This window comes from Barbus barbus, assembly GCF_936440315.1.
Source record: "Barbus barbus genome assembly, chromosome: 2".
Classification (NCBI taxonomy): domain Eukaryota; kingdom Metazoa; phylum Chordata; class Actinopteri; order Cypriniformes; family Cyprinidae; genus Barbus; species Barbus barbus.
In genome coordinates, this window is record NC_136730.1 from 44401098 (window position 1) to 44416220 (window position 15123).

The window sequence follows — 15123 nt, forward strand, 5'->3', positions numbered from 1 at the left end:
ACCTGTTTGCTCTGTAGGCAAACTGAAGAGGATCCAGCAAGGGTCTAGTGATGTCCTTCAGGTAGGCCAGGACCAGTCTCTCAAGTGACTTCATGACCACAGACGTGAGTGCGACAGGTCTGTAGTCATTAAGTCCAGTGATTTTGGGCTTTTTGGGGACGGGAATGATGGTGGAGCGTTTGAAGCAGCGGGGAACTTCACACAGCTCCAGAGATCTGTTGAAGATTTGTGTAAAGATGGGGGCCAATTGGTCAGCACAGACTTTTAGACAGGCAGGTGAAATACCGTCTGGTCCTGAAGCTTTCCTAGATTTCTGTTTTCTGAAGACCCGGTTCACATCCTCTACACAGACTTTAAACGCAGGTAGAATGGTGGGGGAGGGAGTAAGGGGGGTTGCAGGGGGGGAAGGTGAATGTGTGAAGTGCAGATCAGAGCGGGTGTTGGGTGTCAGTCTGGCCTTTTCAAATCTGCAGTAGAACACATTGAGATCGTCAGCCAGTTGTTGATTCTCCACAGACTGTGGGGGTGGTGTCTTGTACATGGTGATGTTCCTCAGACCAGTCCATACCGACGCCGGATCGTTGGCTGAAAGTTCTTTTTTCAACTTCTCAGAGTAGTTCTTTTTAGCAAGTGTGACTGTCTTTATGAACGAGTCACTGAATCATTGACTCACTTGATTTATTTAAACAGCTGATTCAGTCAGAAACGAAGCAAGTGTGACTGTCTTTATGAACGAGTCACTGAATCATTGACTCACTTGATTTATTTAAACAGCTGATTCAGTCAGAAATGAAGCAAGTGTGACTGTCTTTATGAATGAGTCACTGAATCTTTGACTCACTTGATTTATTTAAACAGCTGATTCAGTCAGAAACGAAGCAAGTGTGACTGTCTTTATGAACGAGTCACTGAATCATTGACTCATTCTATTCACCCAAACAGCTGATTCAGTCAGAAACGAAGCAAGTTCTTTTATGAATGAGTCATTGAATCATTCACCCACTCGATTTCTTCCAAACAATGGATTCATTTAGTAAAAAAACAAACAAACAAAAAAAAGGGTGTTTTGCTCTGCGGCTTTGTTTGGAACTACTTTTGTTGGCGGAATTGCACAAAAATAGACAATACTGTGTCTAAAATGTAACACAATATTAACTTCATGTTTATTGAACTGTCAAATCAGTATCACATTTGCAAACGTACAGATATTTGGGGTAAAACAGCTCTCTTGCTCATTTGATATTGCTAAACTATATAATCTGATATAGATATAAAGCAAAAACTCATACGGGGCATTTTCTGCCGCCATATCTTGAATTTCGGGCACACTGTATTCTCGTAGGCTATGTCATGCATTCAGTCGTCCTGCATCATGTTCATCAATGTAAGATGATGGACAGGTCTGAGTGGGACGGGTTTTTCCATAATTAATCACACCATATTACTGCATTAAATCGACGAGTCTACTTCTCATTATGTTTGACTTCAGCAGCAGAGAAACGGACAGGAAGCACGAGGCAGATAAAGCATCCTCTTTGATGCAGTCGGTATGGAGAGCAGGAGGAGGAGAGCAGTGGGTGTTTTTTTAATGATGTCCGTGTTTGTCAGGATGAATGATCCCCTGTGTTTCTCCCCGCAGTCAGCCGTCTGTTTAAAAATAGGTTTAACTTGGGCGAAGAGAAACTCTCGCTGTCCTAGGCTCCTATCGCTACGAGGATATTATGTGGCATGAATAATCGCCAGCGTTATTAAAGTTTCCACAGAGTTAAAGAGGTTCGCTTTGACGCTGTTTTCTCCAGACCTGCGTGTAGTTTGTCTTCAGACACTCAGTGAACAAAGCCCTTTCATTCAGACGTTGTGTGTGTATTCATTTTACACACAGGGTCCAAAATTAACAATTACAAGAAACCGAGTGCCAGTAAAACTTGGCTTTGCAGAGTAAATGAAATAGTTGGCCAATAACTTTGTTAGGAACTGCAACATTTAGGCTGTTGATTAATTCAGTGAGTTTTTATTTATATACTATAATAGCATTTATTAACATCTTGAATTAGCTTTTATGTTTTATCTTTTAGCATTCAGTTTCTTAGTAATTTTGTTATGTGCTTAAAATATTTAATTTCAGCTTCATTTCAATTTTTTGTTTTATAGTTGTAATAGTTTAAATTTTTTTCAGTGTAATAGCTTCATTTGTTTTCTTCAAACCTTGTTTGTTTGTTTTTGATCAAACCTTTTCATAAAAATAATGTGATTTTTGCATTTGGTTATCTTAAAGTTTTCATTTTGGACCCTGGATGTTATTAATTTACTTAATCAGCAACATTTAGGGATTTTAAGGATGATTCATTCAAATACCAAAATTGTTGATTTATTTGTTTGTTTTCCAAACATCTAATAAACAATTTAATGAAATGCTATTTTTTATTATTGGTTAAAAATGCAGTATTAATATTGCTGGACAATTTGTCTTAATTCATTCACTGACAAAAGTCAATTAATTGTTTCTTCGATTTTTTTTTTATTTTTATTTTTTATGTAGTTTTTTTTTTTTTTGCAAGTTTTAATTTTAAATGATAGATGTTATTAATTTACTTCATCAGGAAATCATGTAATTAAAATTTGACAGTCTAAACATAATAGATTTTAAGTAAAACCTTTTAAACACCCTTTAAAGAATGAACATTTGCTTGTGTAATCAAAGTGCATGAATTAAATATTCATTATTTCATTAATTTATTAATATATATTTTTTTACTCAAACCATTTAAAAAAACAATTAAGAAAAATGCAAAGTTAAATTTTATTGCCGGTCAAAAATCTTCTGAATTCATCCTTCCATTAGCAAGTAAATGTTGGATCCTGACCACACACATTCACAGCACTGCCACTGGTTTCTGTAGAGGAATATATTCCTAATTAAAATGCACATGTTCAGCAGTCACTTTTATCCAAGGCTTACACTGCGTTCAAAGTAAACGTGCATCAGTTTAATCAAAGCCATTATCTTAGTTCTTCTGGTGACAGGCTGTACTGTCTGAGACACAGAACCGCTCAAAATTAATTAACTTGGCTTTTAAGAGTGTCATTTTTCTGAGCGGGACGCCCGAGCGTGGAACACAAACACCTGTTTCCATGTCTTCTGCGAAATTCACACTTCGTTTCCACCCACAATCCTGCAAACTTCACTTTGCACAGCTGCAGCGATCAGCGCGCGTCACGCTCACACGTTCTGACGGAGGCCGTCACACTCTTCATGCTAATTAATCGAAGCGGTAATTTTAAACAGCTGGTTGATCTGAGCTTCAGACTCAGTACAGGGATCACTGATTTAAAACATGTCAGCTCTGTGTGAGGCGTCTACATCTTCAGTTCATCCTCATGAGTGAGCGAAATACGCAACCTTAGGTTTCTTGTGCAAAATAGTGAACAAATAGTGAAATGCATTTACATACATAAATACACAAATACTGGGTGAAATTGTGCAGCTTTAATTACATGCAACTGTTCTTATTCATCCTTTTCGGGATTTAAATCAGGGTTATTTTAGTATTATTCAAATACTATCATAGTGTTTATTAATATTATGAATATTATAAACTGAACGTTTTAGTAATTTCTTTGCATAATTTTGCATAATTTCCTATTTAACGTTAACTTGTTTTTTATTTCAGTTTAAGTTTTAGTAATTTTAATACTTCAGCTTAAACTTATTTTATTTAGCTGTCAAGGTTTAGGCAACTATTCGTACTATTAAAGCATTAATACCTTGAAATAACTTATTTAAGTTTATTTATTTATTATTATATGTTATTATATGTTGTGCTTTCATTTTCGTTTTAGTTAAAAGTTTTAGTAATTGGGTTAAATGATTTTGTCAATTGTTAATTATATAAAAAAAAAAAAAGTAATTTCATTTAGTTGCTAAGGTAACATTTCTCATTTTCATTTAAGTTTTAATTGCATGCAAATATTCATTACATGCGAAAATACATGCTCTAAATAGCATTATTTATATACCATTATTATGTGTATTTTACTTTTATACTTTCAGTTTTGATTGTAATTTTAGTTTTAGCAATTTTATGATTTTCATCATTAGTATTTCAACTTTTCATCTTAGACTTAATTATTCCAGTTTGTTGCTAAAGCAACTTTAATACTTTTTGCTTACATCTAATATTTAAATTTTATTTCATTTCATCTTCATTTCAGTTGCCTTAAACAAATTTCCATTGTTTTATTTTTCGCTAACAGTAGCAACACGGATTGAAATGACACAAAACTGCATTAATAATCATTGTCTATGGCCAAAAATAGCAAATTGTTGACTCATTATTTGGTTGTAATGCAAAAATTAAGCGTGTTTTTTCCAAAATGCTAACTGGACGTCACTCATTAGTTTCTCAAAGCATCATGAATGTTTGTAAAGATACAGTCAGCAACACATTCGACATGCTCTGCTAGTCGAGTAAAACCTTTAATGCCGAGATCGAGGGACAGACGAGGAACCTGAAGAGGAGCATACAGGAGCCGCTAAAGAGGGAAAGTAATGCGATCTAAAGATGGCTGCCATCAGCCGGAATCAAGCTACATTAACATTCAGGCACCAGCAGAGACAGACCTGCCTGCTATTTATTTTTATCTGTTCCCTTCTCTCGCTCTTCCTCTGTGAGACTCAATAATTCATGGCGTGCAAACACACACACACACAAACACACACACACACACACACAAACACACACACACACACACACACAGGCCTTGCTGCTCTTTACTCATGTGGTGAGTCTAAATGAGCAAACATCAAGCGTGAGGCTGCATGTGTTGACATCAGTGAAATATATTGTGTCGTGGTGAATAATTAATTTATTTTTGTAAATCCAAGCCAAATGAAATATTTTATGCACCACAGTTCAAAAGTTTGGGGTGAGTAAAGAAGTCTGCTCCACAAGGCTGCATTTATTTAATCAAAAATGCAATAAAAACAGCAAAAAATAATATTGCTGTTGTGAATATATGTTAAAATTGTATTTATTTCTGTGATGCGCATCATTACTGCAGTCTTCAGAGTCACATGATCTTCAGAAATCATTCTAAGATACTGATTTACTGCGCAACAAACATTTCTGATTATTATCAATGATGAAAACAATTATGCTGCACAATATTTCTTTGGAAATTGGGACACATTTTATTTTTCAGGATTCACAGATGAATAGAAAGTTCAAAAGAACTGCATTTATTTGAAATAGAAATATTTTGTAACATTATAAAAGTCTTTTGATCAAGTTAATGCATCCTTGATTAATAAAAGTACTAATTTCTTGCCAAAAATAAAAATCTTACTGACCCCACAGTTTTGAACAGAAATGTACTGTATGTTGCACAAACATAGATTAATGTATATTATTGATAATGTGGGGAAGTTTTTAATCTACAAATGAAAGGTAATTCAACTTGTGATTCTTTCTTTCTTTCTTTCTTTCTTTCTTTCTTTCTTTCTTTCTTTCTTTCAGAAACTGAAAACAAAGCAAAATAGAAAATTTTAGATATAAGAAATGACAAAATAACAGCAGGAGCAATAAAACAGCAACGAGACTCTGTCACACGTTATGCGGTTATAAAACAAGTCACAAGCCAGTTCATAATCAAATTAATAAAAATAATAGTTTTACCATTATTCAAAACTCACACTCACTGACTCGTGCAGTTTTTTTGTTGTTTTTCTGGGAAAACGCTTGAACTCAATTTGAAGTTTCTTGTTTCCTTTTCCATTTATTTCCAAGCTCTGAGTTAAATGATCCATCGTATCGTTCATTATGACCATTAAAGCCACACACAATATTATTCAAACTCAAATGAAACCTTGTCTGATGTTATTGAAACTCAATCAGCACCTGATCTGTCAGCTGTGAAGTTATAGAAGTAGAAACCATTATAACTGAACGACTCAGAAATGCCACTCTCAGAAAAAAAGGTACAAAAGCTGTCACTGGGACACCAAAGGTACACATATGTACCATTAAAGTACAATTACTTGCACTGGAGGTACTAATATGCACTCTTGAGAGTGTATGGAAGTAATAATTGTAGTTTGGTGTCAACCATAACCAACCACTGATCCAACAAACCATGTGAAGGAATTTTCTGTATTAATTTGTACCTGTATTTTGACTTAATAAATGCATTTTGTTGTTGAATTTAACACACAGTGTGCTTCCTGTTCCTTTCTACTGAATTTCTCTTTCAGCGATCGTCTCTCTTTTAAGCTGAAGTTCTTGATCAGTCTCATTCGTGCCAAACTGAATGAATCTTTTCCACTGGCTTCAGTAGGATGTGATTTATGTGCTTCCAAAGGCTCTTTCACACCAAACGCCAATGCGGTTTTCAATGGAAACTATGGATTTCTGTGGAGCTCTTCACAACATTCGCTTTGTCAATTCACTCGCACTTTAACAGATTCTGTGTAATAATGAAACAAAAGATGAAATAATACAGATACAGCACTGAGAGGTGCATTAGCCTTGCACCAAGTACTGCTTTTGTTCCCTTCCATTATTTGCTCGAATAGACGCTTCGGTGTGAAAGATCTTTAGAATGTGGAATTTTCTGCTTGATACTAAAGCGCTTTTCTTTGGGTTTTCAGCTGCAGAAAAGGGAGCGCTCGTGTCGATATTTCGTCCAGGTATTTTCCTCTTTATATTTGCACGGCTTTCATCCTCACGTCTCATGCTTTTCTCTTCATTCGCACCCACCTCATGCTCCTCCTGTGTTTTTGTGAGGTCGTGTTGTTGTCATTTAAGGCCTTGACCAAATTTAACCTCCACCTTTGCAAATTACCCGTAATAATCCACTCGCTCTTAAACGCTTCCATGAGCGAACGCAGCCTGCGATCACAGGAACACGCTCGTCAAAAGAAGTGCACTTTTAGTGCAGAATTTATATACTTAAGAATATACTTAAGCGTGAACTGTTAATTGCAATTAAATGAAAGTGTATTATAGTTTCAGTTTATATTAAATGCAATTAGTTCAACTTTAAAGTGTTTTTGACCTACTGAAGTACAGCTTTACATGTAATCTCATAATTACTTATATTGTCTATTGAAATATGTTAAAGTACTGATGAATTACTGACAAGCATTTACGGTAAGCATTTCGACAAGCATTTCGTGTGTCATGTATTTAAATCTATTTGTAATTAGTTGCAATTTAGTAGATTTAAAATATTTTGCCTTTAAATATAACATTGAATAACACACTACAGGTAAAATGATAATCAATACTTTACATGTGCTTTAGTATGTTAGTCAGCGCATCAAAATAAGTGTATCGCTTTAAAACACAATGATTTAAAATCTATTTTAAAGTAAAACTTTTTTTAATATTATTACAAAATGCACTTTTTGAGTGCACTCAAGAGTGTTCAGAAACGGTCATAAAAGTCTCTCTTTAAGTGACTTAAGTGGCCTTTAATTTCATTAAAAAAAAAATTTCAGCAAGTACAGTTTATTAAAAATACACTTAAGATTTGAAGTACACCTCTAAGTGCACATTCACTACAATTATTCACTACTTCTTTTTCACAAGGGCAGCTTTTTCAAAGGCAAATGCAATTATTAGTCAGCTACTAATTGTATTATTAGGTAAGGATCTATTTTTGTTCTTGGCCTTATTATTACCCATGACTCTGTGTTTCTGCATCAACGAGAGCAGCTGTGCTTATTATCTTTAGTTTTAGGTCATGTTTGCAAGCTATTGGTTATAATTAATTCAGTGTTGTTCAGAAACGCAGGCTTGAGAAGCACAGCTGCTCTCAGATCAGTAGTCGCCTGCAGCTTTTTGCTCTGCTGCTGACCCTGTCAGGTCATGTGACCGTCAGCCTTCCCAGCATGCACTTGGTGATTGTTGAGCAACAGCTGTTTTGACCCGTTAGAGGTCAAGTAGACTTGATGAAGTGTGTGTTGGATGTCATGTGTGTTAGTTCAGATGTCAGAGATCACGACTGTTGCTGAAGACGCTTCATCTGTTTGACTCGTAATGCGTTTTCAGACTAGAGCTTATAGTGTGAATCCAAATCTGTTTGGTTGGCATCAATTCACTTGAGCTGAACCTTTGAAGCAAACTTGGATGTGGACTTGTGAACATGATTGTGTAAAATGTATGGGTGCCATATATAATTCACTGAGAACTGGGAAAATGTGGTTATTATTTTCAAGCGTTATTGGAAATAGCATCAGTAATGTGCAGGTTAGACCTCAGCGATCTCATTTGCAAGCATGACCTGAAAAACACCATGTTTTTTAGCAGGCTATGTCACTCTGTGAAGATTATTTCGAGATCTACTCAGTGTGCATGATTTAGTTTGAACCAGTGCTTTTTTTAAATATTACTTGCGTGATTTTATAGCTTTTTTATTGCTGTTTTGAAATGGGTTTTATTTGTATATTTTCAGGTTTCATTTTAATCTTAGGTAAATTTTTAGTTCTGTTGTTGTGTGCCATTTCTATTAGTTTTTGTTATTTTTAAATATTACAATTTAGGTTTGTTTGTTTGTTTGTTTATCATTTATTTATTTGTTTTTTCTGTTTTTTTCTTTTACTAAATAAGATTAGTAATTGCACATTTTAGTTCATTTATTTAAATGAATAATAATTTTAAATATTTATTTAAAATTTATAAATATTTTATTAGTTTTAGTTAGCAATACTAACACTGGTTTGAACTTGAACCTGAATTCAGTTTATGTAGTAAAAATCAAATAAATAAATAAAAATAAAAAATATGAAGCCACATCTGTATAATAAAGGATATAAGAAATAAATTAAGAAATTAATACTTTTGTTCAGCAAGGATGCATTAAATTGACGAAAAAAGACAGTAAAGAAATGTATATTGTTATATTTTAAATAGAAACATCAAAGAATTCTGTCAAATAAAATGTTGATAATCAGGAATGTTTCTTGAGCAGCAAATCAGCATAGAATGATTTCTGAAGATCATGTGACACTGAAGACTGGCGTAGAAATTTTATTTCACAATTTTATTTTTAATCAAATAGATGCAGCCTTGGTGAGCAGAAGAGACTTCCCCCAAACAGCAGTGTATATGTATCATAAAATCCAGATTCTAAGATTTTTAACAATTAAATGTCAATTTTCAGTGAATTGAACTCAAGTTTTGTTCTCTTTCTTAAAACTTTGTACGTGTTATGTTTGTCAGAAAACGTCTCATGCATACCTATCAGAAAAGCTTTGGTCTGTTATTCCTGATGCTAAGAATTTGATGAGTGTAAATCAATGGATTTGCTTTCGCTGCTCAGTAGATGACGTGCACAGAAAATCCAGTCCTTCTGGACGGGAAGAGCAGTGTATTTCCACGGAGAGCTGAGAAGTGCAGAGATTTTGATTATTTTTGTTTCGTGCTTCAGCGCAGAGTTTGACTTATTAATAACAGTGATGGATCAATACCCGAACTGATCCTGCGTTAAGAATAGATTTCTAGCGCTGTGTTCAGAAACCAAAGCTCAGTGTACATTATGGGTACAGAGTGTGTTTTTTTCTGAGGGGAAATGGGTTTGATGTTTAAGCTATTGATGCCCTTTCACGATCAATAAACGACCCGCAACAAACTGAGCCGTTGTTGTTCTGAAGGAAAGAGATGTTCATGCGTTTGGAGAGCTGCGCATTTTTCTGGATGAAAATTACAGAGTTATTATGTATATTCCTCAGTCTGCATGCCCACTGCAGTCTATTATACAAAACAATGAACGGAGCAGATTTATTAATTTCTTCACCACTGCTAAAGGTGGCATTGTATACGGCCAAACATTAAGTCTATAAAAGCATCTGCTAAATGCATACATATACATTTCTATGTGCAAATAGCATTGGACATTCTTTGATACAAAGACTGCAAAAAGAGAACTTTTGAAGAATGTGCTTGCTGCTCTTTTCCCAAGTAATTATATTTGTACATCAAATATAATTTGTCTATATGACATGTGCACTGTATTTAAAGTCTTGTGAAGCAATTTGACAGATTTGTGTGAGGAAACTTAATTTAGCTGAAAATCATTTACCTAGTTTTATCAATTTCTATATTATCACCAAATCTTGGATTCAATCTTTTTGTCAATTTTAAGTCAAGTTAACACAGGTTTTGGAACTTAAATATAAATAAATAAGCTCAGTTCAATAAGGCCTACGATCAATCGGTCTCAAAAACAAATACAAAACCTGTGCTAATTAAAAGAAAACAAACTGATTAAAGGATTTACTCAAAGACTTGGTAATAATTCTGCATAACAAGAAATGTATAAGCAATTTTTGTAAGTCAGTCATTTTTGACTGGGAGCAACCCAAGTGGAACTAGTGGGAAAAAATGTGGGAAACAAAGTGCAAAAATTATAAATTGTTTTAGGAAGTTGTGACTAAAGTCAGTAAGTTTTAGTCCAATGTGAAAAATTAACGGGAAACAGAAAATCCCCTTCAGGTCAAAAAGTCTTAATGACTTAAACTGTGAAGACTAAATCATGTTGAAGTATTGAGTTCTTAAGTATTGTAAAATACAGTTTTGGGGAATTTTGGACGCAAACCGTGTTTTGGCTTAAAATAGTACTGTCAGGTTTTACTAAAGACGGTGCAGTGAAGAATTAGTGCTGAAAAGGCATGGACACAGTTATTTTTGCACCTGACCTTATTGAATATGCATTTCTAGGAGTTTCCCTTTCAGATGCAAAATATATGGGAGGAGAGTATTTAAATGAATCACGCAATTAATTTTACTAATGTTTGCGCTCGTCTAATTACTGGTATTTGTGCCATTATTTAACACCCCCAAAAAGCATGTCATAGACTATTTTGCGCTTGAAATGGCTGCAATTATTATTGCAGAGAACAGAGAGTGTGTGGTCGAAGGGAGAGGATTTTTCCACACGTATTCATTTATTTGGAAAGAACACATTATCCGAACATATCGTTTGCCAAGCCATGTTATTTTGAAAGACGACTTAACGAAATAAAAGACGACTCTTAACCCTCAACTAGTCACGCAATACGAGCTCAATCAAAACTTCTAGCAAACTTTCATTTTTTGGCATTTAAGAACTGTGGCTTCTTTATTTCTTTATTTGCGACTGCTCTAATTTACGTTGTTAATATTGCGTTGGTCAAAATGAAAATTAGATGTTGCGCCTGTTTTCTTTCATTTGCGCATTGTTAGTAAATCCCCCGCAGACATTTTCATGCCCATCAGCGCTGTTTTGGGATTGCCCTCTCGTGCTACACTCTTAAAAATAAAGGTGCTTAAAAGGTTCTTCACAGCAATGCCATAGAAGAACCATTCAATCAAAGGTTCTTTAAAGAACCGTCTCTTTCTTACCTTTTTATAATCTGAAGACCTTCACCACAAAGAAGCTTTTGTGAAACAGAAGCGTTCTTCAGATGTTAGATGAAGGCTCTTTATGGAACCATTTAGACCAAAACGTTTCTTCTATGGCATCGTGAAGCACCTTTATTTTTAAGAGTGTGTAATTTGCCCTGTTTGGTAAAACTGGCCCTTGGTATTTTAATGATATTTTCTGATGCTATTTTGGTCCTTTTTGGAGATCGACATACAGACAGTCAATGTATGGAAATGAGCTGCATACATATTCTTCAAAATGTCTCTGTTTGATCCAAATAAGACAATTTACTGTAGGCATTTTTGTGTGAGTATTTCTTTGACTTCTGCAGAACTGTATTTTTTTCTTTCTCTTCATATTTTGCCAGTAAAGCACTTTGAATTGCCATTGTGTTCAGTGTGTGTGCTATATAAAGAAACCCAGTGCAGGCACTGCTGGCATTAATAAAGTCATTCCTTACTGTACCTTGTGGGAAAAGGGAATGTCAGTGTTGGACTGTACTGAAGAAACATCATCATATCACAGCTCTTATATATCAGAGACGTAACCATCAGCGCGGTGAGATCAGAGAGCGATTTAACCTTCATGTGAACATGTGAAGCTCATACATGCAAAGCTAGACCTGATGGACTGAAGCCTGACCTGTCTAATTGCAAGTCTTTTTACAACTGTCTCGTGAATAAACAGCTAACAACATAATTAAAGCTCACATCAACACTGAAATAAAGCAGCATCAAAACCCTCAATAAATGTATGCATTGATTCCAATATGAGGTTCAGTTCACATATGCACCCAAAAGATCTTGCATGGACATCTCCTTTAAATGCACACAATATATAGGATGCTAAGCTATAAATACATTGAAGTTACTTGGTTTCTGTAATTTAATGCACAATTAGATTCTACACCATTATTAGCATTTGTGCTTAAAGTACTGTTTATCATTAGTCAGTTTTAGAAATTTGTGAACTTTTCTGACTATGGAAGATTCTTCCATGGAATATAAAAAGGGAAAATATATATATATATATATATTTTTTTTTTTGCAATCCTCAGAATTTCGAGTTTATGTCTTTGCATTTAATAATTCATAATTGCAATTATGTGAGAGAAAAAAAGTCATAATTGAGAGATAAAAATTTGAATTTTTCTTTTTTAATAAGCTACTACATTTGGAAATGGTAATTATATCTGAGAATATAATATGTTGCTTAATTGCAGAAAATGTGAAGTTAAACAAGGGCTCAAACATCGCCAGCAAACCCAATATACACGGCTGCAACAATGTTTTAGTTCTAGTTATTTAAGTTCTGTTATAAAAAAATGACTGATATTTATTAAATATGATTGTATCTTCATGAATAGCAATTTAAAACCATGGTCATATTGTGAAGAGAGGCTGATGGGATGTAAAATTAATTCCCAAAATACGGTTTGCAGAGTCTTCATACACGGCTGCATTAATACATTAGTGGCCAAACAAATGGAAATGACTTGACTTTACAGATTTGGACATGCTTAAAACCTTCGTCGACGGTCATGAGCGCAGCAGCACTTTTGTGTTTTTATCAGCTGTTTGGACTCTCATTCTGACGGCACCCATTCACTGCAGAGCATCCATTGCTGAGAAACTGATGCAATACTACATTTCTCCAAATCTGATGAAGAAACACATACTAATCTTGGATGGCCTGAGAATGAGAAATGTTCAGCCAATTTCTTTAAGGCAACATTATTAAGCCACAATTGTGTTTTTGGAGCTTGTTTTCTTAATTTATTTTACTGAGTAGATTTTAAATAGTTTGCTTTTGTTTCTATGTTTGGATGAAGCCAGTAATAATTTCTTGTTTTAATTTTTTCTAGATTTAGATTTATTTATTTTTTTTTAAATGCAGGCTGTTGCTATGCAGTTGCTAGGATGTTAAGTGACTAGTCAGTCTGATAGGTTTGAAATGTAGCAGCTCATTTCTCCTCAGCACACTGCTTGATTTGCATTGTTTTCCTATCAGAGACTGGAGGTTAACCGGGCTGCTGCGGTTTGGCACGCGCCGGCTCGTTTCTGTCTGACGGGTCGTTATTGAATGGACTTTAATGGAGAATCAGTGTTTAGCAGGATGTGATATTTTAAAGATGAACGTGACCTTCCTTGAGCCCAGTGTGATGATGCTGAACGAGAGACAGACACACAGACTATCCGCTGCTTCATCAGTGTTGTCAGTCTGCCAGGATCAAACACACACACACACACACACACACACACACACACACACACACACACACACAGACAGACTAAAGGAGTTTATTTCCTAACTCTGTTAAAAAGGGCATTATGGGTCGGTCTGGGATCTAAATGCACAACAAAGCTGGATAAAACAGAGAGCATGTATTAAAAGCACAATATGAATTTCCTATACTGTCAATCTCATATTGGACACACACACACATTCACTTCTTAGTTTTCCTCGGTACGTCTTTGGAAAAGTGCAATATGAGTCGAGCCGGTGTCTATATGCACAGCATGAAAGCCGCACGCAATATGTGTTTTAAAATTAGAACTTGTATTAAAAAACACAATATGAGTTTTCTGCCTTTAATAACTATCGGATTGATCAGCAACAGACACACACACACACACACACACACACACACAGAGTTGTAATGGAGTCTGGAAGTCATTGGTATGTATTAGAAGGACCATCTAGACGAGTGAGAGCAGAATGTGAAACAGATATATTTCAGGAGTTGTTGGACTTTCTGGTTTCTTCTTCTTCTCCTCTGCTGCTGTGTGAGATGAGGATGAGGATGATGATGATTCAGTCCTGTATGTCTGACCTCACTGAACATGTGTGCTGCTGAAAATGTGAGGCTGAAGCTGTCATGATAACTGTCTGGAAATGACAGAAAGAACAAAATAAGAGCGTATATACAGCCTAGTTTTAGGGCCGTTAAGATGTCTTGTGTTGTCATATTATTTTTGCGACACTTGCACACTTTTCCACTGCTACAGTATATGAAAATCACACTCTTGTAAATTAAAATATAATGGAAAGAAAATAAAATGAGCAGAATGTGCAAAAAAAAAAAAACATTTAATGGATGAATTAAATTACTACTACTAATAAAAATAATAGTTCATATTTTATATATTTATACATTATTATTATTAGTAGTATTAATAGTAATTAGTATTAGTGATTTAATATAGCTAAGTAAAATATCAATATATTTATTTAGTTTTGGAGTGAATTGAGACATTTCTTGGTGAGAGATTTTCTCCGCAGTTTTGTAGTTATTTATTTTTGGATTTGTATGTATGCCAGTCATAGAAAGTATATTTCTGTTCAGATTAAATCATCTCACGTGCATCGTGTCGGATCAAGCTCTCAGTTTTGCATTAGTTTCTAATGTTCTGCTAATACGTTTACCTCCCGAATACTTTAAACGGCTCATCTGCATCACAAGTCTCCTCACAATCCACATGCACTCATTTCATCTGCATAGAGCACTCGGAAACGAGACATTTAAGTTAACTGTGAACCTGCGATCAGCACCAAATGTTTTCTGTATGAACATGCATTGTGTGATAGATGATGATTCATGAATTGGAGTGAACTGGCTCTGAGCTCAGGCAGCCTGACCCGGGATCAGTGTTTAATCTGCTGGCGCTCCCGCCGGGCTTTGTGAGGATCTGAGGTCAGGTGCTGCTAAAGCTGCTCGCG

The 15123-nt window shown here is 35.0% G+C and overlaps 1 protein-coding gene across 1 annotated transcript in view; it reads left to right on the plus strand.

Moving 5' to 3' along the window:
- LOC306881696 (adhesion G protein-coupled receptor L3-like) overlaps nucleotides 1–15123 on the plus strand; it is a gene marked incomplete at its 5' end in the record, with an annotated part of 194108 nt that overhangs the window by 124121 nt on the left and 54864 nt on the right. The window contains one exon of the mRNA XM_079435914.1: nucleotides 6647–6685. Coding sequence (XP_079292040.1) covers nucleotides 6647–6685 — 39 coding nt within the window. The remainder of the gene's footprint in view (nucleotides 1–6646; nucleotides 6686–15123) is intronic.